This window comes from Rhinolophus ferrumequinum, chromosome 9 (assembly GCF_004115265.2).
Source record: "Rhinolophus ferrumequinum isolate MPI-CBG mRhiFer1 chromosome 9, mRhiFer1_v1.p, whole genome shotgun sequence".
Lineage (NCBI taxonomy): Eukaryota > Metazoa > Chordata > Mammalia > Chiroptera > Rhinolophidae > Rhinolophus > Rhinolophus ferrumequinum.
In genome coordinates this window covers 45,428,528-45,450,535 of record NC_046292.1, presented here as the reverse complement: position 1 = coordinate 45,450,535, position 22,008 = coordinate 45,428,528, and the positions used below count along the sequence as shown (strand labels likewise).

Genomic DNA, 22,008 nt, shown 5'->3' with positions numbered 1-22,008 from the left:
ATGGGATAGACTGAGTCCACTCAACTGACTCACAGAGGGAATCTGTCCCCCATAAGACCCTGGAGATACTTATTTGCCAGAGTATCTTAAAGTACCACAAATTGCCAAAATAGTGCACAGGGAATCACCCAACACTACTGAGATGGCCCCAGTAACATAGAGGCACATCTTAATGGCAGTGTGGGCTTTTTGATGATGTGATCCTTAGTATAAATGCTCTGAAGAATACCTCTGTTCAGTCTCATTTCACACCCTGGAGAGACTGCAAGTTTTTTTGTTTTGTTTTCACTTTTTGTTTTGGACTTCGTATTCTCCCCAGGTCTGGGAGGTCACATCATCCAAGACCTAAGGATGAAGAATATCTTTAGAGGGTGATATGGGAAGTGTGTGCCCATGTTGGTCTCCTCCAGGAGAGGCCACACTGGACATCCTAGGGTGGATGGCTTGAGATCTAGTCTCCTTGAAGCCAGAACCCTGGAGAAGCAGAAACTGATCCTACAGAGGTCTGCCCACACTTTGAACCTTTCAAACTCCCTTGTGTTTTTGGTGAAATAGCTAATAATGGCCTAAACTTGAGCAATGATGCATCACAAAGACCCCTGAGACTGGGTTCAATCTTCCAGGATCTGGCTGTGAGAGAAAAGCCATCTTCTGAGGAAAGCCATTTCCCCTTAAAAATGGACCTGCAAAGTTATCTGCAAAGTTATCTACATTTTGCCTGACGTCTTAAGTGTTCTCCCTCATCCCCCATCTGCCTCTCAAAAATATTTTAGTATAAAAGCCCACAGTTCCAAACTTAGTCCCATCCCAACAGCAATAGATTTCTAGTGAAATCTATTGTAGGAAATAGAAATCTATAGTAGGAAATAGAAATCTATTGTAGGAAATAGAAATCTATAGTAGGAAATAGAATCTTAGGCAACTTAGCCCTCACTATGTGGGCCTCTGGGGATAGGTATGGGGCTAGGCGCAGGGAGGGCAGCTGGCCACAAAGCATGCGGGCTCTTTCAGGAGCAACTTGCAACCAACTCATTGTGGCCAATTTCACGTAGTAGCTGTTGTGAGTAGCAAGCTAGATCTTTATCCTCTCAGGATACACCAATAGTAATCTTTTTTTTCCTGTGAGAGCCAAGGCCTTTCTCCTTTTCCAAAAACAGATTATCTGCACCTTGCGTCACTGATGGATGAACTCAAAAATCTCACTAGCATGTAAACTTAGTAGCAAGATCTGCCTTCCCCAAAGCTAAGTACTAAGACCTCCTTTTTTTATCTCACCTAAATCCCCTTGGATGAGGTCACAGTGGCTCAGGGAAAAACTGCGTGGATGGTGGATTGAACTCTAGAAAATGAGGCTGCCCCACGGTACGTTACACTGATGCATTCTGCTGTTTCTAACTCTATTTCCAATCATTTGTTTGTCTTCTTATTCTTTAAACTTCTATCTTTGATTTCATTCGCTTTTTACCTCTAACTAAAGGTGAAAATTGTTTATTTGTGTTTTAATTTAATTAAATGTGTAGAGTCTTTTTGAGTCTAATTCTTACCTTTTAATTTTAACTACCTCTTTTGTCATCCTGCCTGATGTCTTCTCATTTAATTCCATTAAAATAATAATAATAATAATCACCACCTAAGTGTTGATCACGACATTCCCCTGAACGTAACCCTCCAATAGCTTCCAGGTTCCTATACATCCGCATACTAACTCTTAACTCTGGAGCAAGACTACAAAATGGAGGCCCAAATATCCTACTTAAATAGCTAAAAATTATCAACTAAACCAACCAAACTACTGCAAATATACCTCTGTGAGGACATAGAATGGCAAGCTCCAATCCAGAATTCTCAGACTCCTCCAAGCTCCATACTAGAACACGGAGAGAGGGAAAGAAACATCCCTAACCCACCACCCGTCTCTTCCCACCCCCTCCCCACTGCCGCTCATTCTCAAATTTGGAGCCTTCTCCTAAAACATAGGTAGATACCCAGACTCATCCACTGCTCTCCCTAAGGAACCACAAACAGTCAGCCCTTGGCCACCTTTGGGGCCCGGGGATGCTCACATGAGGTGTCTATCCTTGGGAGGTTAGGTAGGTAAGAGGTGCTAGAATGCTCTAGCAGGCGCTGCAAGCTCCTCTGCAAGGAAATTCTGGGAGCTTGGCTAAGAGGGGAAAGGGGAAGGCTCTCTGCGTGGGCTCCTCCCTCAGCTCCTTGGACTGAGGTATCGGGAGGGTACAAAAGATGAGTTTTGGGGAGCCCAGCTGGACAGGGATTAAGATTAGGGGTCGTTCAAGGACTTTGTTTGTGAACACATTTGGTCCTCTCCACACTTCTCTCCTAGATTACTGTTTTCTCCAGCCCGTGCTCTAAACATGAGCTAAAATGAAACACGGGGGCCGGCCTGGTGGCTCAGGCGGTTAGAGCTCCATGCTCCTAACTCCGAAGGCTGCCGGTTCGATTCCCACATGAGCCAGTGGGCTCTCAACCACAAGGTTGCCAGATTGATCCCACGAGTCCCGCAAGGGATGGTGGGCTGCGCCCCCTGCAACTAGTAACGGCAACTAGACCTGGATCTGAGCTGCGCCCTCCACAACTAAGACTGAAAGGACAACAACTTGACTTGGAAAAAACCCCTGGAAGTACACACTGTTCCCCAGTAAAGTCCTGTTCCCCTTCCCCAATAAAATCTTTTTAAAAATAAATAAATAAATAAAAAAGTAAAATAAAATAAAATGAAACACAGAAGAGCAAGGAAATAAACACACAAACACACTCCTAAAGTGAAGTAGAAAATGAGGGTAAAAGTAATGACTTCAAACTAGCTACATTAATAAGGTAAACATTGGTAAAAGAAATGAAACAAAAATTTTAAATAAGTGCTAGAAATGCCAAGGAGATAAAAAGGATATTTAATGTAAACGAATCAAAAGCTAAAACCAATGCACGAAGTTAAAAAACATGAAACTAGAGGGGATAAGATTTAGTGGGTAGAAAGATGCGCCTACAGGATTAAGGATAAAGAGCACTTAAAAATAAGAAATTAAAAGCACAATTTACAAGCAGATAAATGGGTGCAGTGCCTGAACAATAACACACAGTGAAATAATACAAACAGAAGTGTTGTAATGTCACTAGAAATCAACATTCAAAGTTACCAGGGACCACTTTTACCCTGTGAAAATGTGTTTTTTAATTATACCCTTTGTTGGCAGCCAGAAGTGACAAGCTGGCCCTGTCAGTTGAGGCAGTTAAATTGCTAACACTGTTTTTGAAAGCAATATGGGTACTATTCAGCCAAAGCCATAAAATGACCATGTTCTTTGACCCAATAACTCCGGTCCTGCTGGACCGACTGACCTATGGTAGAAGTCCTGTGAGGGAGCATGGCTAAACAAAGGGAACATTTCTATCCTAAACAAAGGGAAAAATTTCTATCTTTGTATTTATGCTGATTAGAAACTTAAAGCAGAGAAAAAAGGAAAGAAAAAGAAACTGAAAGCAAACAAAATGTCCAAAGGTAGGGGAAAGATTTAACAAATTACGCTACATTTACTTGAAGAAATATGAAGCAATTAAATGATTACAAAGCTTTTTAATAAAAAGATACCATTTACTAAGGGACATATGCAGAAAATAAAATTCAATGTGCTCTAAAATTGTACAAAGTCTACAAATCATTTTTTTTTAAAATTAATGTTCTAATAGCTGTGATGCTTCTGTGGTAAATTATGGGTAATTCCTTCTTCCCTTCACTTTCACAGTTGTGGTATAGGTACACTCATTTTATCACAGAAACCCAAGGCCTTTAAATATCTTTTGATTCTGCTTCTGAGTTTCTGTCCTTAAGCTTAGAAATCTTTATATGTCATATTTGTCTGGTTTGGAGGCTACAACCTCCAGCTCAGAGACCTCTCAGACAACAAATACTGTTACTCACTTTTGGCAGCTTGAATTATTTACTCTTCAGATTCAAGTGGGGGATCGGCATTGACATGACCCTAAAAACTGACAAAACATTACTTTATTCTTCTGCAAATTAAGCGAAAAAGAAAACCAAAAGCAATATCTCTTCTAGTTGATTCCAAGTTGGGTGTGTCTGTTATTTAGTGACATTTCTAAACTTCTTCAAAATCTCATCCTAAGTGTTATTTCCTCAGATAAACCTGTGGCTCCTCAATCCCCTTTCTACGGTTACCCAGAAAACACAAGTTTCCCCCTTATATAACTAACTCACACTTCCTCTTTTCATGCCTGGCTTTCCCACTAAGACCATAAACTCTATGAGGGCAAGTAATGTCTCTCAGCACGGAAGTGTTTAGACCCGGGGTATTAACAGCTCTGACTACAGTGAAGAGAGATGGACGTCGGTCTCTAACAGCCTCACATTTGCTGCCTGCTTGAGGGAGATTACTACATGAAAAGTGTAATGTCTGCACGCTCCCAAAGAAAAACTAACAAATAGAAAGTAAACAATGTGCATTTATATAAGACCTCTAAGCCCCAGCCATACTGAAGGAACAGGAATTCTCTGAATATATCAAGTCCTCACCTTGCTGGGCTGCTGTAGCTAGCTAGAAGCCCTTCTTCCTGTCTTTGCCCCGCTAACTCCTAGGACCCTTCAGGGCTAGGTCTGGATATCAGCTTCTTTAAGCCTTTTTTTGGCTCCCCAGACTGTGCAAATTTGCAGGGAGCAATTAATTCCTGAGAATGGATGCAAACCATTCAACGAGGCTCAGACGCAAAGAATTTGTTGATCTACAGGTACCTTCTAACTCCCGCCATGTCGTGCCTGTAAAAACAAGGATACCATGCCAGGGGGATTTAGTCCCTAAAGTGTTTATATTTCTTTAACAATCTGGAGGTAGTTGGGAATGTAAAATGGTGCAGACAGTATGTAAAACAGGATCAAGCTTTCTAAAAAAAATTACAATAGAATTACTATATGACCCAGTAATCCCACTTCTAATAGGTAGATATCCAAAAAAACTGAAAGCAGGATCTCAGAGATATTTATACATCCATGTTCACTGCAGCATTACTCACAATAGCCATGAAGTATAAACAACCCAGGTGTCCGAGGACCGATAAATAAGTGGTATATACAATAGAATATTATGCAGTCTTAAAAAAGGAGACTGTCACACACTACACTATTGATGAACTTCAAGGACATTATACTAAGTGAAATAGCCAGTCAGAAAAGAACAAATACTGACGAGTTTATGAGGGAATCTAAAGTAGTCAAAATCAAAGAAACAGAAAGTAGAAAAATGGTTGTGGTGGGAGGGGGAATTAATGCACATAGTTTCAGTTTTGCAAGATGGAAAATTTCTCGAGAGCTGTTGCACATAACACTACTTAACTGTATACTTAAAAATGTTTAAGATGGTAAATTTAATGTTATGTGATTGTAACTACAATGAAAAAACAAAACAAAAAAATTAAACCTTAGTGACAATAGACTAAAATACAAACATTTGAAAAAATATGTGGAAAACCATTTAGAATTTCACATCATTCATACTGCTATCTACTCTGTAAATTTGGTCAAGTTAAAAATTATGATGTAAAAAAATACATGATTTTTCGTTTCCTCCTTTATAACATGGGGGATAATAGCACAGAAGATTCTAGGTATAAAAGAGTATTGTGTAGAAAGCACCCTGGTGTCTAACGTGCAGTACAGGTTTAGCTGTCATCACAACCTGGTTCCCACCAGGCTTCCCACCAAAGAAACCACCCAAATATCCGGTAACAGCTATTTGGTTCCACAAATAATATGACATACAATAACAATTAAAGTCATACTTTTTAATTCTACAGCCCCAATAAACAAACTTTGAGAGAAGGAATATTTTGCTTTTATCAAATCTCCAACAATGGAGGTATTTATATCTTTTTTGAGCATTGCTGTAATTAAACCAACATGGGTCGTATTATGGGTCATATATGTAACAATTACTCTGAATCCCCACATACTTCACCTCACGCCACAACAGAGAAGGGACCTTCATGCTACCTGAATGGTCCTGGCAGGACTCTTGTCAAGATGGCACAACTAGAGATTGTTTTGTATGTATAAAATTTTATAATTTTTGCCTTGTGGCAAAATAATTTAAAAATTGGAACTTATGCATCCCCTGCCTTCCTTATACTACTGTTCTAGGAGACTATTAGTCAATCTCCTTTTTTATAGCCTGAAATCCCCTTAATATTTAACACTTTAAATTATTTTATTCCTCTTGGAAGAAGTGGAAATTATAAATTTCAGAAAAAAACTGATCGGTGGAACAGAATAGAGAACTTAGAAATAGATTTTTAAAAGAGTCAGAAAAACTGGCTTACTAGTTGGCAATAAATAAAACTGAATTCCTGCCTTAAACCATATACGAACTAGGATTCTGGATGGATTAGAAAATGAAATGTGAAAGATTAAAATGTAAAGCCATACCCAGTGCTGATGAGAGTGTGGAGCAACTGGAAATCTCATACATTGCTAGAGGGAATGCAAAATGGTACAGCTACTTTGGAAAACACTTTAGTATATAGTTATCATACGATCCAGCAATCCCACTGTAGGTATATACCCAAGTGAAGTGAAAACTTAGGTTCACACAAAAAGCTACACAAAAATGTTTGTAACAGCTTCATTTGAAATCATCAAAAACTTTCCTTCAACTTGGAAATGGATTAACAAACGATTTATGATACATCCACACCCTAGCCCAGACTTGTCTCTCAGTCTGGTCACTGTAAATAAATACGTCAGCAGCATCCTGTTGCTTGATCTCCTCTAACCCTCCTTGGATCTCTGCAGGAACAGGGTTAGTCTAGGGGACAGCAGTTCTTCAGAGCTGAATTGGGCTCATGATTATATTGTTTTGTAACAAAGTACCATAAGCTAGGGGGCTTAAAACAACAAAAAACATATTCGCTCACAATTCTGGAGGCCAGAAGTCTGAAATCAAGCTATTAGCATGACCACTCCAAAGGATCTAGGGAAGAATCCTTCCATGTGTCCTTTTAGTGGTGGCCAGAATACATGGGTCTCCCGTGGCTTGTAAATGTAGCATTCCAATCTCTGCCTTGTTTTTATGTGGTCTTCTCCCCAACTGGTTTCTTTTCTTATAAAGACACCAGTCATTGGATTACAGCCCATCCTAATCCAGTTTTGACCTCATCTTATTTTGTCTAATTACATCTGCTAACCTATTTCCAAAGGTCACACTGAGATTACAAGTGGACATGAATTTTGGGGGACACTATTTAATCTAGTAAAACCATTTATTCTCCTTTATGCTGTACGGGGGTTAACTAGTGAATGTGAAAAAGGTCCTTGTCAACAATTTCACTTCGCAGTTCTCACAACATAAGTCTCTAATACTTACTTCCCCTCCACTCCAAGTCACTTCTCCATGGCACCTCTTGACCTTTTGCTTCCAACTATTAGAGATAACGGTAATTTGTCTGTTGGTTTCCAGGTAAATATTTAATTGGTTCTCAAAAGAAAAGCATCCATATTTGCAGCATTTCTATGGGAAATACCCCCACCATGGTGGGATAAAATGTGCATAGTCTTCCTCAGCCAGTGAGCCAGCTCATGTTCCCTTCACCCCCAGCTGTTTCTTAGCTCTCACGACCTTTCCCACGCCCTTCTCAAAATACTGGACACCCACGTAAACACCAAATGGTCCACACATCTTCCTGGGGTATGTTCATTAGCTGGGAACTAAGAAAAAGGGCTCCTGCAACCTCTAACAATTTAAATGCCAAAGACATAATAGCAAATTTAAGCCAATCTCAAAAGGTTACATACTGTTTGATTCCACTTATATAACATTTTTGAAATGACAGAATTATAGAAATGACCTAGTGCTGGTTAGGGCTTAGGAGCCAGATACAACGAGGTGTCAGTGTGGCATGAGGGAGTTCCTTGGTGGTGATGAGTTCTTGAGTGTGGTTACATAAATCTATACGGGAGGTAAAATTGCAGAGAACTATATACATATGTATACCTGGTGGTCTTAGTGGGGCCAGTAGTCTAATGTACGAGGCTAAATAGCACCCAAAGATAGGTCGTGATCTCTGGAACCTGTGCCTTTTACCTTTATATGGCAAAAGCAACTTTGCAAATGTAACTAAGTTAAAAATCTTCAAATAGGGAATTACTCTGGACCGTCCGGGTGAACTCTAATGCAGTAACAAGCATCTTTATGAGAGGCAGAGGGAGATTCCCCCGAAGGAAAAAGGCAGATTGCAGTGATGTGGCCACAAGCCAAGGAGTACCAGCAGCGACCAGAAGCTGAGGCAAGGAGCGGATTCTCAGAGCCTCTGGAGGGAGCATGACTCTGCTGACACCTTTAGTACAGGTGTCACTATTATTTCACTTATTTCCGCCCAGGGACAAGATTTTGGATTTCTGAACCCCATTACTATGAGAAAATGATGTTTTCTTTTTAGTATGCAAGCAGGGTTTATTAGTAATGTTCATAGAGAAGAGAATGGGCCTAGCCAAAGTGGGCTAGAGAGGCATACGCCAGAAAATTTTTTTTGTCATCAAGTTTGTAGTAATTTGTTATAGTGGGCACATAAACCATGTGCTTAACAGTATTGTACCAATGTCAATTCCCAATTTGTATATTGTACTATTATTATATAAGGTGTTATTGGGGGAAACAAGGTAAAAGGTATGTGGGACTGTACTATTTTTGCAACTTCTTGTATTATTTCACAAGTAAACAGCAAAAAGTCCTTTTACTTTTATAAAAAAAAAAAATCAGTGTAAAAAAGAAACCAAACCCCATAAGCCAAAGCAAATCAACGCAGCAGAAAAATAATGGAGTAACTATGATGATTTTCTCGTTTTCTGACCCACCCACCTCCAACCCATATGAAAATGGCTTTCTGTGGTTCTCACTTTAAAATCTACAACAGTGAGGAGGGCAACCAGCCTTGCTCTGGATCTGTAGGTCAGGAAGCAGATGTCCCATCTACTGAGGAATCTTGTGTTGGGCACAACACCTCACAGAACCTTTACAAAAATCCTGAAGGAATTACCCCAGTTACAGAAGGAACCTGAGAGTCAAGAGAAGTTAGTAACTTCCCTGGGGTCACACAGAAGTTCAAAGACAGGTAGATATACCGAAGTCCGCGAATTGTTATACAGAAGGTTCTTGAAAGCCAGAGTTGGAACAGCTGAAACTAAGAGAAGCTGGTTTCAAATGCTGGACAGAAGATACATTTTGGGGGAGGGGATGGGGGTGGTGGGATTGAATGTGGGATTAAATGAGCCCTTGTAACAAGTCACAAAATGGTTATAACCTTCTCCTCTCCTAATTTCTTGGTTATCTGCACATTGCAAATCAATTCATTTCATTATTTAACAAATAAGAACACACTAATGTCCAACATTATAGGGAAGACATTTTATGTCTCCACTGAATGGGTTTATGCAATAAAATGTAAAAATTATATCATAACAAAATATTTTGGAAAATGTAAAATAGAAAAAGATTTAACAAGAAACTGTATATTCAAAGGAAAAAAGTTTAATATAGATTCAAGATTCACATTATAGTGATAAAATATCCTTCTCTTAATAAGAGTTCAACTTTGGCATTTTTTCTATCTAACTCATTCTGCCATCTTTTTTTCTAGGCACTTCTATTACTTTCCCCCGACTCTTTTGTCTATGGTTACATTGACAGATTTCCTCTGATCCCAGTTGTTTAGAAAGTTTACTCATACATAAGCTAGGATTATCATTAAAAATTTTAATACATCCTTTAAATGTACCAATATCTAGGTAATATCTAGAACCTTCCTTTCCCCTCATCCCCAAGTATGCTGTTAGCTGTCCATCTTCCTAGGTAGAAATGTGGCATTTTATTTTCCAATTTTCCTTGTTGATTTTTGGTGTGTCAAGAAAATATATATTGAGCATATATGTTTACACTCACCCTGGATTTTTAAAATATATCCTCCAGTAATTCTTTCAAAGAGGGTGTACAAGAAACAAACTTTCTGAATTCTTCTATATCAAAAAATACCTTTGTTTTACCCTCAAAATCAAAAGCCAATTTGGCTGGATATAGAATTCTAGGTTTAAAGTCTTTTGCCTGCAGAACTTTTATGATATTGCCCCATTGACTTCTAGCATCCAGAGTATCCAATGATAAGTCTGCCGTCAATCTGATTCTTATTCCTCTGTAGGTTATGTCTTTTTTCTCTCTGGAAGCATATATGACTTTTTCTTTATCATTGTAATTCTGAAATTTCACCAAGATGTGTCTAGGAGTGAGTCTCTTTTCATCAATTTTACTGGGTACTCGGTAGGCACTGACAATCTCAAGACTGGAATCTTCCTTTAGCTCTGGAAAGTTTTCTTCAATTATTTCCTTCACTATTTCCTCTGCTCCATTCTCTTTATTATCTTTTTCTGGAATTCCTATCAAACGGATGTTTGAGCTTCTGGATCTATCCTCTATGTCTCTTATTCTTTCTTTGATTATTATCTGTTTGGCCATTTGCATTGTATCCTTAGGGAATTCTTCAATTCGATCTTCTAGATTGCTCATTCTCTCTTCAAGTGTGTCTATTCTGCTACTCAGAGTGGCTATTGATTTTTTTATTTCTAAGACTTCTGGATGGTAATTATTAATATTTCCAATATCCTCTTGTATCTCTCTGAAGAAATGAATTACCCTTCTTCTAAAGTTTTCCTCTGTTTCTTGTATTAAGTCTGTTTCTTTAGATGTTAGCTCTTTTGTTTGCAGAGTTTTGTGTCTCTCTTTTTCAGTTTTCCTTAAAAGTTTGGTGATTCCTGATGGAGTACTCAAATTTGTACATGAATGCTTTTTCTGTGTATCAGAACTTATCTCTAGAGATTTTGAGGAAGAGTCCCAATGTAAAGTTGGACAGAATTTCCCAATTCCTTTATTTCTGGGTGTAGCTGTTTCCTCTTTGTTCTGGATTTTTTGTACCATCTGGTGTTTCACTTTTTTCGTCTCAGACTCTGAAGTCAAATAACGAGCAATTTCTTTAAATCCATATGAGGCCTCTTTTTTCTCAACCTTTTTTACATCAGGGTCTTTTCCCTCATCCCATGTTAAGAACACTTCCAATTCCCACTCTGAGTCTTCTTCCTCTTGCTCAGAATCTTCTACCTCTTTAATTATAATATCCTCCATGCTATCATTGGTTATTTCAACTCCATGTTTTGTATTTACCATAGTATGATGCTGAGAGGTTGAGTGCTGTTCTATACATAATACTGAGGCCTCTACCTCTTCCTCCAGCCCCGAAGACTCTTCTTCTTCCTCCAACCCTGAGGTCTCTTCTTCCTCCTCCAACTCTGAGGCCTCTTCTCCATCCTCCTCTAACTCTGATGTCTCTTCTCCCTCCTGTAACTCTGAAGCCTCTTCTCCTTCCTCTTCTAACCCTGAGGTATCTTGTTCCTCCTCTGGCTCTGAGGCCTCTTCCTCCTCAAGGAGTTCTTTTTCATTCCCCTCTGAAGACCCTTCCTCCTGAGTCTCTAAGTCTTTCTCCTCCTCTGGTTCAGCAACCTTTACCTCTTTAACAAATAGAAAGTTCAAGCCATCATTGTTTGTTTCCCCAGATTCATGTTTTGAGTCTATTAGAGTTTTACCCTGAAAGTTAGAAAAACAAGGAAAGTTATTTCTTTAAATCATGTGTCTTTTAAAAAAGTTTTCACTGTAAATTTAATGACTGCTATGTTGACAATTACCAAATACGTAGAAAATTGTTTAAATATGACTTTTTCTTGAGGGATTGGGTCCCCAAACAAGTCAAATTTCCACTCTTGATTATCCCATCACAACTGTAATTTCTTGTATAGTACTTGCAACAAATTTCCATGAGGTTATATCTACTGTGTTCCTTTTACATTCACAACCCTTAGTATATTGGGCATGACTGACTCTCGGTAATAGCCTGTTATTAGTGAATGTCTGGTAATCATAATGCAGAAATGGTAGAGAGACCTTGTTATCTCACTTTAGGAAGATTACAAAATAACAAAAACACCCCACACACATATTTACCTTTCCCCCAAAGACAAAAATAAGTTTAATATTTTTAAAGATCCCACTTGCAGTTCAAACTCTAACTAAAAGGAAAGCATGTTTTGGTTAGGACAGGCTCAATTCAAGTCTGCTTTGTTCAAATCCAGTTGCCACATATGCTACCAATACCTCAATTTCCCCTCTGAAACAGGGTCTGAAGATAACACTACCTCAGATTGTTATACGGCTTAAATAAGACCATCTAGGTACTGAGCTTAAGACAATGTCTACAATGTAAATGTTGGCTCTTAATATTTCTTGAAACCTTTTGCTTGCCCCTGAGTTTTTCACTTACCCGTCCCTTCTGTTAGAAAAGACTGTCCCGTTTGTGTCTGGTTGACTGCTATTTGTCCTTCAACATTGCTGTCTCCAGGACAGGTTAGCTGCCTCATCTGTTTAAGTCTCTGGAGAACAGCTAATTTTTCAAATTAAATGCTGATACTCAAATATATAATTTGTTGATTCAAGTGTATCTTCTAATTCTGGATTCTCATTTTGCACAGAGATTACAACTTAAAAATGTTGGAAGGGCAGAGGAACTAGGTGTTCTTTTGAAAACCCATCAAAAATATTGGCTTAAGAATACAGACCTCTGAAGACACAAATAAATGGAAAGATATTTTATGTCCATGGATTGGAATAATTAATATTTCAAGATGTCCATACTACCCAAAGCAACCTAGAGATTCAATGCAATCTTTATCACCGGGCCAATGGCATTTTTCACATAAATAGAACAACATTCCTAAAATTTGTATGAAACCACAAAAGATCTCAAATACCCAAAGCAATCTTGAGCAAAAAGAATAAAGCTGGAGACTTTCAAACTGTATTAGTGAATGTCTGGTAATCATTTCAAACTATATTACAAAGCTATAGTAACCAAAACATGGTATTGACATAAAAACACACATAGATCAATGAAACAGAACAGAATACAGAAACAAACTCACGCATATATGGTCAATTAATTTATGACAAAGGAGACAAGAATATACAATGGGGAAAGGATAATCTCTTTAATAAGTGGTATGAGAAAAACTAGTCACATGCAAGAGTGAAACCATACACAACTCAACCTAAACACACATACACAGAGAGACACACACACAGAGTGCCAAAAAATGTATACACATTTAAAAAAAATAAAAAACTATTAAAATTATAATACTCAATATATACCGATAACCAAAGATGAATACAAGTCATCTGTATACATTTTTGGGGCATCCTCAGTATATACCAAAACATGTATACAAGTGGACACTTTGGTCAACATTGCTCAGGCAGTAGTTTGCCATAATCAGAAGTGTTCTGGACACTGATGGTAACCACTTTGAGGTCCTGGGTCTCCAAACAAGTCAAATAATTGTAATTGCAGAAGTCAAATGTGACTTGTATTCATCTTTTGTTATCAGTATATATTATTACAGTTTTAATAGTTTTCCTTTCTTAAAATGTGTGTACATTTTTTAAGCACCCTCTGTATATATGGAGGGAGAGAAAGAAGAGAAATCCATACAGTATATATTTTAAGATTGGGATTATAAAAAATATTCAGAAAATGAGCTAAAGTGTTTTTAATGAATCAAGTACATGGGAACATACTATAATATGACATAAGAAACAAAAAACCTTTATACATTGAAATGGATAAAAGTTAGATGTTAACATTAATCAACATTACAATAGGCTTTGGTAAAATAGTTTTATTTGCATTTCCCTGATTGCTAATGAAAAGTACTTATACTTATCAATGTCTGGATTGAATACGTACAATCTTCTCTCAAACAACTCTTAACTCTCTTACTTCTCCCAAGCTTCCAACATTACCCATTAAAAAAAAAAAAAAGCTATTTAAATCATTGCTCTACAGATTTGTACGCTTACCATTTTTTCTTGAATCCCGTATCTTCTTCCTCCTTTCTTTATTTTTTCATTTTCTGGGATTATACCTTTCAGTAATTCTTTCATAAAAGATTTTTGGCTGGTAAATTTGCTGAGGCTTTGCATGTCTGAAAAAGTCCTCATCTCACCATCACATTCAAACGCTAATTTAACTTGGCATAAAAATTTAGGTTCAAAATCATTTTCCCTCAGAATGTTGAAGACATTACTCCATTGCTTACTAACGTCCAGCGTTGCTGATGACAAGTCTCCTGCCAGTGTAAGTACTGCTCCATCTTCTCTGGAGACTTTTAGAATTTTCTCTTTATTCTTTAAGTTCTGAGGGGTTTTTTCCTCTCTCATTTCTCTGACTAGTACATCCTCTCCAGTAACTTCCATATGGATGTTGCAATTTCTACCTCTGTCATCTATATTACTTATGTCTTCTTCCACACTTTCCATGACTTTGTGATTTTGTGCTTCATTCTGGGACAATTCCTTACCTTGCTCAGTATTGTACTCTTTAGCTTTGTCTAATTTGCTACTCGGCTCAATTACTTCTTTTCTTTTAAAGATCAAATTTTCAACATCCTGAACTATTTTATCATTTTCTCCTTCTATTTTCTCTACCAATCCTGTTTTTATTGAGGCTATACTTTTTATCTGTTGCCACTCTTTTCTGGTGCTGGAATTCTTTGGATTTTTCATTTCAGATATTAAACCTTTTACTCCTAAAATTTCCTTTACATCATTTTTAAGAGATTCCCTTATCTCTTCAACCATTAAGTTCAGATTTTCCACCAAGACTTTAAACTTCTTCATAATAACTGTTGACATGTCTTTGTATTTTAAATCCAATATCTGAGCCATTTCCGTTTCTACCAACTGAATTCTTCCCATGTGGGTGCTATTTTTTTGTTTCTTTGCAAGTCTAGGAATTTTTGATTGTACACTAGACATTGTGAATATGTTGTCAAAACTGGATAGTTTTATCCCAAAGAGTACTTTTTGCTTTTTCAAGCCTGCTGGACTCCAAATTCAAAAGTCTTAAAAATAATCACCTGAAATATAAAAAAATAAGATTGTTTACTGCAGAATTCTTTATCTTGAGACACTCTAATCAAGAATGTAAGCTTGGGGGTGGCCAGATGCCTCAGTTGGTTAGAGCAGCTCTCAACAAGGTTGCCGGTTCAATTCCTGCATGGGATGGTGGGCTGTGCCCTCTGCAACTAAAGATTGAAAACGGTGACTGGACTTGGAGCTGGGCTGCGCCCTCCACAACTAGACTGAAGGACAACAACTTGGAGCTGATAGGCCATGGAGAAACATACTGTTCCCCAATATCCGCCCCCCCCCCAAAAAGTTGTCAATGCTCATTATTAAAAAAAATAAAAATAAAAAATAAAAAAAAATAAAAAAAAATAAAAATAAAAAATAAATAAAAATAAAAGAATGCACCAAAATCAAGCTGGTTTATTCAAGAATGCAAGGTAACTTGATATGGAAAACAATAGGGGTTCCTCAAAAAAAATTCATCAGAATTACCATATGATCTAGCAATTTCACTTAAGTGCAGACCCAAAAGAATTGAAACACGACTAGGTTATTTACTCATCTACATTCACAGTAACATTATTCACAGTAGCCAAAACATGGAAGCAACCCAAGTGCCCTTCTAAGGGTGAATGAATCAACAAAATGTATAGACAGAGGGTGCCAAAAAAATGTATAAACATTTTAAGAAAGGAAAAAACTGTTTAAAAAATTGTAGTACTCATTATATACTGATAACAAAAAATGAATACAAGTCATGTTTGACTTCTGCAATTATGAGAAGTGCTAAAAGTGGTTACCATCAGCGTCCAGACACTTCTGATTATGGCGAACTACTGCTTGAGCAATGTTGACCAAAGTGTCCACTTGTATACATTTTTTTGGCACCCCCAGTATATACATTCAGTTATTCAGCCTTAAAAAGGAAATTCTGACACATGCTACAATACCGATGAATTTTGAAGATATTACACTAGTGAAATAAGCCAGTCATTGGCCAAGTATTGTATGATTCCATTAATATGAAGTACCTAAAATAATCAAATTCACAGAGAAAGTAGAATGGTGTTGCCAGGGGCTGGGGGAAGTGGGGAATGGGGAGATAGTGTTTAATGGGTAGTTTCAGTATGGAAAGATGAAAACAAGTTTTGGAGATTGATGGTGGTGATGACTGCACAATATGAATGTTCTTAATACCACTGAACTTAAAAATAAATCTTAAATTTAGCATCCATTTATGGTAAAAGAATTCAAATTATGAGTGACAGGAGATGAAGGGGGAAAATGTATACTAACAATCTTGAAGAAGTCAGAAAAATGGTAAAAAGAGTAAAGATAAAAATGACTACTAATAAAAGAAGTGATCAATATTAGTTACACATTTCATCCCTCTTTATGATATAAAAAAAAAAATCCAGCATCAGAATTGTACCTGAAGCTAATCAAGGTGATTATGAGGAAGCAACCAGAAAAGTCCAGAGTAGGACATTCTACAGGGCCTCAATACTTTAATGACAGAGAATGAAGGGCCTGTTCTAGTTTAGGAGACTAAGAACTACGTGCCCTTTATTTGGATCTCAGTTTATAAATCAATTGTATTATTGTAATAGAAGAACAGGAAATGTTGAATATGGACTGAGTATTAAATTATATTAAGGAATATGAATTTTATAAGTTGTGATAATAGTGTAGTTATTTAAGAAAACGTCCTTATTTTTTAAGAGATAGATACATAAATTTTTAAGGGCGTAATGACATGTCTGAGATTTACTTTAAAATATTTCAGCAATGGAATAGATGAGACATGGAGGAAATGCTTGTTTTGAATCCTGGTGGTGGATTTGAGAGTTCTTTTTTAATGCTTGAATGTGCTTCTGTTTTTTTAAAAAAATTGAAAGTCATTAAGAAAAGCACAGAGCTCTCCCAATTAATACACAAAGACTGCTCTATATGTCCTACAAAAGATACTGATAAAGCAAAATGCCGAAGAAAACTGAAAATAGGGGCAAAATTGTAAAGATAAATGCAGACAAAATTAAAGCACAAAGAAAGACAACACTAACCAGATAAAGCATAATTCAGGTAAAAGGTGAACTAAAGCAAAGAAAATATTTGTTATGCTAATCCACAAACATAAATATCTTCATGTACAAAACAATGTAGCTAAATCAAAACCAAGGAAAGACAGAAGGCTGAGATAAAAGTAGAACTCTGAAAGTGTAAAGAATAAAATCAAAAGCCGAGTGAAAATTTTTTTTAAAGAGAAAAATTACAATATGTAAAATTAAGCATGAAAAAGGACCCAGTATGATTTTAAAACATGGTTTGCAAAAGCATAGTAATAATAAAAATACAAAAACTGGATGAAATAAATAATATCCTAGCAAAACTTTAATAAAAATATTGACCCAAAAAGTAAAAACAAACACAAAACCCTCATCAGATAAGTATTATAAAGAAAAATCAATAAAATGGTCAACATTTTAAAAGGTTCCCTGTCTAGGAGTTTTCGTTTAACTGTATAGAACAATTTTAATTCAATATTAGGTTGGTGCAAAAGTAATTGCGGTTTTTGCAATGATATTTAACCTGTTAAACCGTAATTACTTTTGCACCAACCTAACAGTTCTGATAAAACAGGAGTTCACAGAAGATATACAATTCTACAGTAACTACCACAAAAATCTTTAGTTTCTTATATTAAGAGTTCATATAAATTGATAAGCTAAAATAAAAAATAGAGGGATTGCAAAGCAATATTAAACATCTGAGAAGTGGTCCAACCCCAGAAGTGAGGATAAATCGGAAAAAAACGGGTCCACTTTTACCTATCTGGAGTGGGAATAGTTATAACTTTTCAAAAAATTGGAAAAACCTATTAAAATCAGAATACATACACTCCCCCCTTGAGAATCTACAACCGGAATAAAACTACCAGTACTGAAGAGTACATGAACAAAAAGTGTGGTATTCAGATTTTTATTACAAAAACCCAGAAACAATGCCTTTTAACATGAGAAGGGTGGAACCAACGAACCATGCACACTGTGCAATTACATGCAGCTATTAGAGAGTGTATTAGAGACATATGCATTGGCTAGTGATGGCCTTCGTATCTGAAAGGAAAAAACAAATTGCAGAAAATGTATATAGTTCAATCCCATTTTTGTAAGCATACACACAAAATCACAGAAATGAGCATGGACAGTAAACATATGAAAATAGGCTCAATTTTTAGTCAGGGGAATGCCAACCAAAACAGACCTATTGTTTGAAAACACTGGTGCTGGGGTAAATTTTATCTGCCCTCTCCACCTTGAAAGGGGCACTGGGAATTGTTACAACCTTTGGGGTAATTAAAATGTAAAAAGAATAATGCTATTTAAATGAAAAACAATAAAAAAAAACACACAAAGAAAACATGGGCACTTATGCCTAGTGAAGAGAAGCCACACAAACTCTGGGTGACCAGAAAATGGGGTGAATAGTCACTGTTCTTTCTCTAGCTAAAGTAAGTCCACAATACAGCCAGCAAATTCAGAAAAAAAACACAGAGAACAGGCTGCTTAATTTGTAAAGGTAATTCACCATATAGGAAATGCAAGTAGGTAATAAACATATGAAAAGATGGCGGTCACAAGCCAAGAAAATGCAAATCAAAACCAGCTTTTTTCCAATGATGAGATTAAGGGGAACTACTCGCCCATCCCCCAATGGCTTGGGTATGTGAATTCCTAAATGTTTCTCATTTCTCACCCTTCCTAACTTATCCCTGTCTCCAAAGTTCACCCTCCTGTTGTATTATTAAATTTCCTTAAAACATTAATCAGAACTCATCACTGCACTGATTATAGCCTCTGAAATCTTTCTTTTCTAAACCACATTTGAAGCCGGACCTGAAACTTGTCAATTTCAGGGTTATCTAGGATCTTGGATGAGAAAGAGAACATCCATCCATCCATCCATCCATTTATTTATTTTTCACGGTGCACAGTGATCTTTATTTTCCTTAGTGTCACACATTTATTTTTATTAATCTGACTGGAATTTAGTATTTAAATTCAGTTATCAAAATAGTAAATTTGAGATATAGAATATGTGAGCTTAACCTATTATTTAACAAGACTGAGTGACCGATCTAAACTACATTAATGCTGAGGTAGAGTGTTTCATGAGACCTGCAACAACTGTAATGTGAAATGAAAATACCTGTGATTTCTAGTGGTGACAAAGTTGCGGAGTCCGCGAGTAACACCTGAGTACCGAAGCGCAAGGATAAGGAACCCCATCCTAGATGACCAGCTGCAAAGCTCATTTCTCATTAGTGCCAAGGGCAATTCCTCTGAATCACTCTAAAATATGCACGCCCGCCAACGCAAGCTAACCGTTCACTTCCTCAGCTACCACGCCACTCAGCTACCACGTCTTAGCAGCTTACCCACTGAGAGTCGGCCCGGAAGACGAGATCTCTGCAGAGCAGAACTTGGTCTCCCACACAGCTGCGTCTCAGTGCCTAGAATGCAAGCAAATTTCAGGATATATAATCCAAACTTTAAGATTTAGCATGTAGAAATTTGCCCCATTTTGTACACAGGAAAAACAGGTACTTCTCTCGCCATGTGTCTGCTTAAATTAAAGGTACTACTTCCAAATCTATTTCCCAGTCAGATAAATACCTTAAGAAAGAGGCTGAAGAGGAAGTTCAAAGCCTCAGGTCTAGGAAATGGAGGAGACAGGATGAAAACCCAGGTCCGTCCAGCTCCAACGCTTTTATCCCAATGCTCCCAAAAGTCACTATGTAAATTTTCACCTCCCCGACCCTCTTTCTAATTTAAAGCTAGTACTTTAAAGTATGTAAAGTACTTATGTATTTCCTCGTTTCCTTGATTTCCCTTTTTCCTCGTGGCATTGCTATTTTAATATCCCCACTTTTGGGGTAGGGAACACTTAGGAAGGTGCCTTTCTCACGGGCAGGTGAAAAACAGTTTGTAAAGCTGGGGGCCGCCAAGGGGGAACCGGACCCCGCGCTCCCCATTTCAGCCAGCCTTACCTGAGGAAGGAATCGACCTGAGGATGCAGACACGAACAAAGTGAGGAAGGAAGGGTGAGGGTTGCCTCACTATCTTTTGCTGGCTCCTCCCCCACCTCTGGCGGCGTAGGCCATACTCTAGGGCATCCCCTCCCAATCTGCACTAGCAGGTCCCCTCCCCGGGAACTCTCTCCTCCAGTCCGGAGGCAACTGCTGATCGCCACCTGAGAGCCCGCCAACACCCAGCTCGGATTCGTAGCGCCACACCTCCAGGCTCACTTCCCAATAAAGGCATTTCCAGGCCATAACCCCAGAGGTTATCCTTGATTCCTCACTTTTCTTAAATCCCCACATTTAACCATTCCCAAGCCGTTAAATTTGTCCGCGTTATCTCCTTCTCCATGGCTCCAGCTTAGTCTGAGCCCATCATCTCTCACCTGGATCACTGAAATAACCAACTAGTCTCCTAGCCTTCTCTCTGCAATCTTTGCCTTCATTTAATAGCTTTCAGTGGCTTCCATTTCAATTAAAACTTCTAACTCCTCATCCCATTCGTACTCGCCCTTCAGCTTTGTATTGTGTAAGTGCTACGCCCCGTAAAAGAAACAGCCTCCCTTCTGCTCCTCCGAAAATACTGAGACTCCTGCCTCAAGGCCTTTGCACTAGCTGTTTCCTGAGAATTTGTTTCCCAGTTCTTTCACAGCTGATTCCTTTTCATTCTCAGGTCAAACATTAACTCCTGTAAGAGGCTTTCCAGACCATCCTTGGTAAAGGAGCCCATCCCATTACTCTTGTTAAAGAACAAAATTTAACCTAGTAAATTTGAACATTTAATTGGCTTTATTAAGCGATTCATGAATCAGGCAACATCTCATCTAGTAACTCGAAGGGGGCTCCGAGGTGTACAAAATGGAAAGCTTCTATAGGCAAAAAGAGTGGGGCCAGGAAATTAAGAGTAGATTATTTCCGGCCTGCCCGGTGGCTCAGGTGGTTAGAGCTCCATGCTCCTAACTCCGAAGGCTGCTGGTTTGATTCCCACATTGGCCAGTGGGCTCTCAACCACAAGGTTGCCAGTTCAATTCCTCAACTCCCGCAAGGGATGGTGGGCTGTGCCCCCTGCAACTAGCAACGGCAACTGGACCTGGAGCTGAGCTGCGCCCTCCACAACTAAGACTGAAAGGACAACTTGAAGCTGAACGGCATCCTCCACAACTAAAATTAAAAGGACAACTTGACTTGGAAGATTGAAATTGAAAGGACAACTTGACTTGGAAGAAAGTCCTGGAAGTACACACTGTTCCCCAATAAAGTCCTGTACCCCTTCCCCAACAATAAAAAAAAATCTTAAAAAAAAAAAAGAGATTATTTCAGGCAAGTAATCCCACCCTTAGGGGAAGGCAGAGGGTCTTATCAGGCAGATTAGCTCACTAGTGTTGATGAGAAAATTCCAGACTGATTGGCTTAAATTTTCACTCCTGGGAGAGGCTGAAACTGCAATTAGGTTCGTTAAGTTCAGGTTTGGAGATACGGCTTAGCAAAAGTCATTCCATTTTTGGCCTGTTTCTTTTTTTAACTCTTTATCACATCACGCTCTTTATTTGATTCCCAGTTATCAGAATCTGAACTTATGTATTCAATTCCAATTCTGTGAGTCCTTGTCATGCCTCTCTTCCATTTCTCCACTAGAAAGTAGGGCAAGAACCTTATCTCGTTCACTGATCTATCCACTGTGCCTGGAATTACAACTTATATACTAACTAGGCCCTCGTGTTGAATGAAGGACCGAAGGAATGAGCAAAATCCTCTTGTCAAATCAGACTCCGGTGTTATCCATTGTACTCATAAATGTTGATCAAACTGTCTCCAGAATTCAGAAGTGTCGGCCAGGCAGCTTATCATCTGTCCTGAGATGAATATTCTGGGGTTTGGGGGGGGGGAGTGGGGTTCCCCAGGCCT

The 22,008-nt window shown here is 38.1% G+C and overlaps 1 protein-coding gene across 1 annotated transcript; it reads right to left on the bottom strand.

Annotated features, from left to right (window-relative positions):
• Positions 1 to 9,968: 9,968 nt before the first annotated feature.
• On the bottom strand, positions 9,969 to 14,930 carry L1TD1 (LINE1 type transposase domain containing 1). Its single transcript, XM_033114498.1, has 2 exons — positions 13,974 to 14,930; positions 9,969 to 11,648 (listed from the first exon to the last, which is right to left on the bottom strand). Exons 1-2 carry the CDS (start codon positions 14,928 to 14,930, stop codon positions 9,969 to 9,971), a joined length of 2,637 nt encoding a protein of 878 aa, XP_032970389.1.
• Between the last annotated feature and the right edge of the window lie 7,078 nt (positions 14,931 to 22,008).

Excerpts from the sequence above, each read along its gene's own strand:
- L1TD1 (XM_033114498.1), bottom strand. The coding sequence starts at position 14,930 with ATGTCTAGTGTACAATCAAAAATTCCTAGACTTGCAAAGAAACAAAAA. Across the intron at positions 11,649-13,973 it reads ACGGGATTCAAGAAAAAATG|GGTAAAACTCTAATAGACTC; the intron begins GTAAGCGTACAA and ends TCTAACTTTCAG.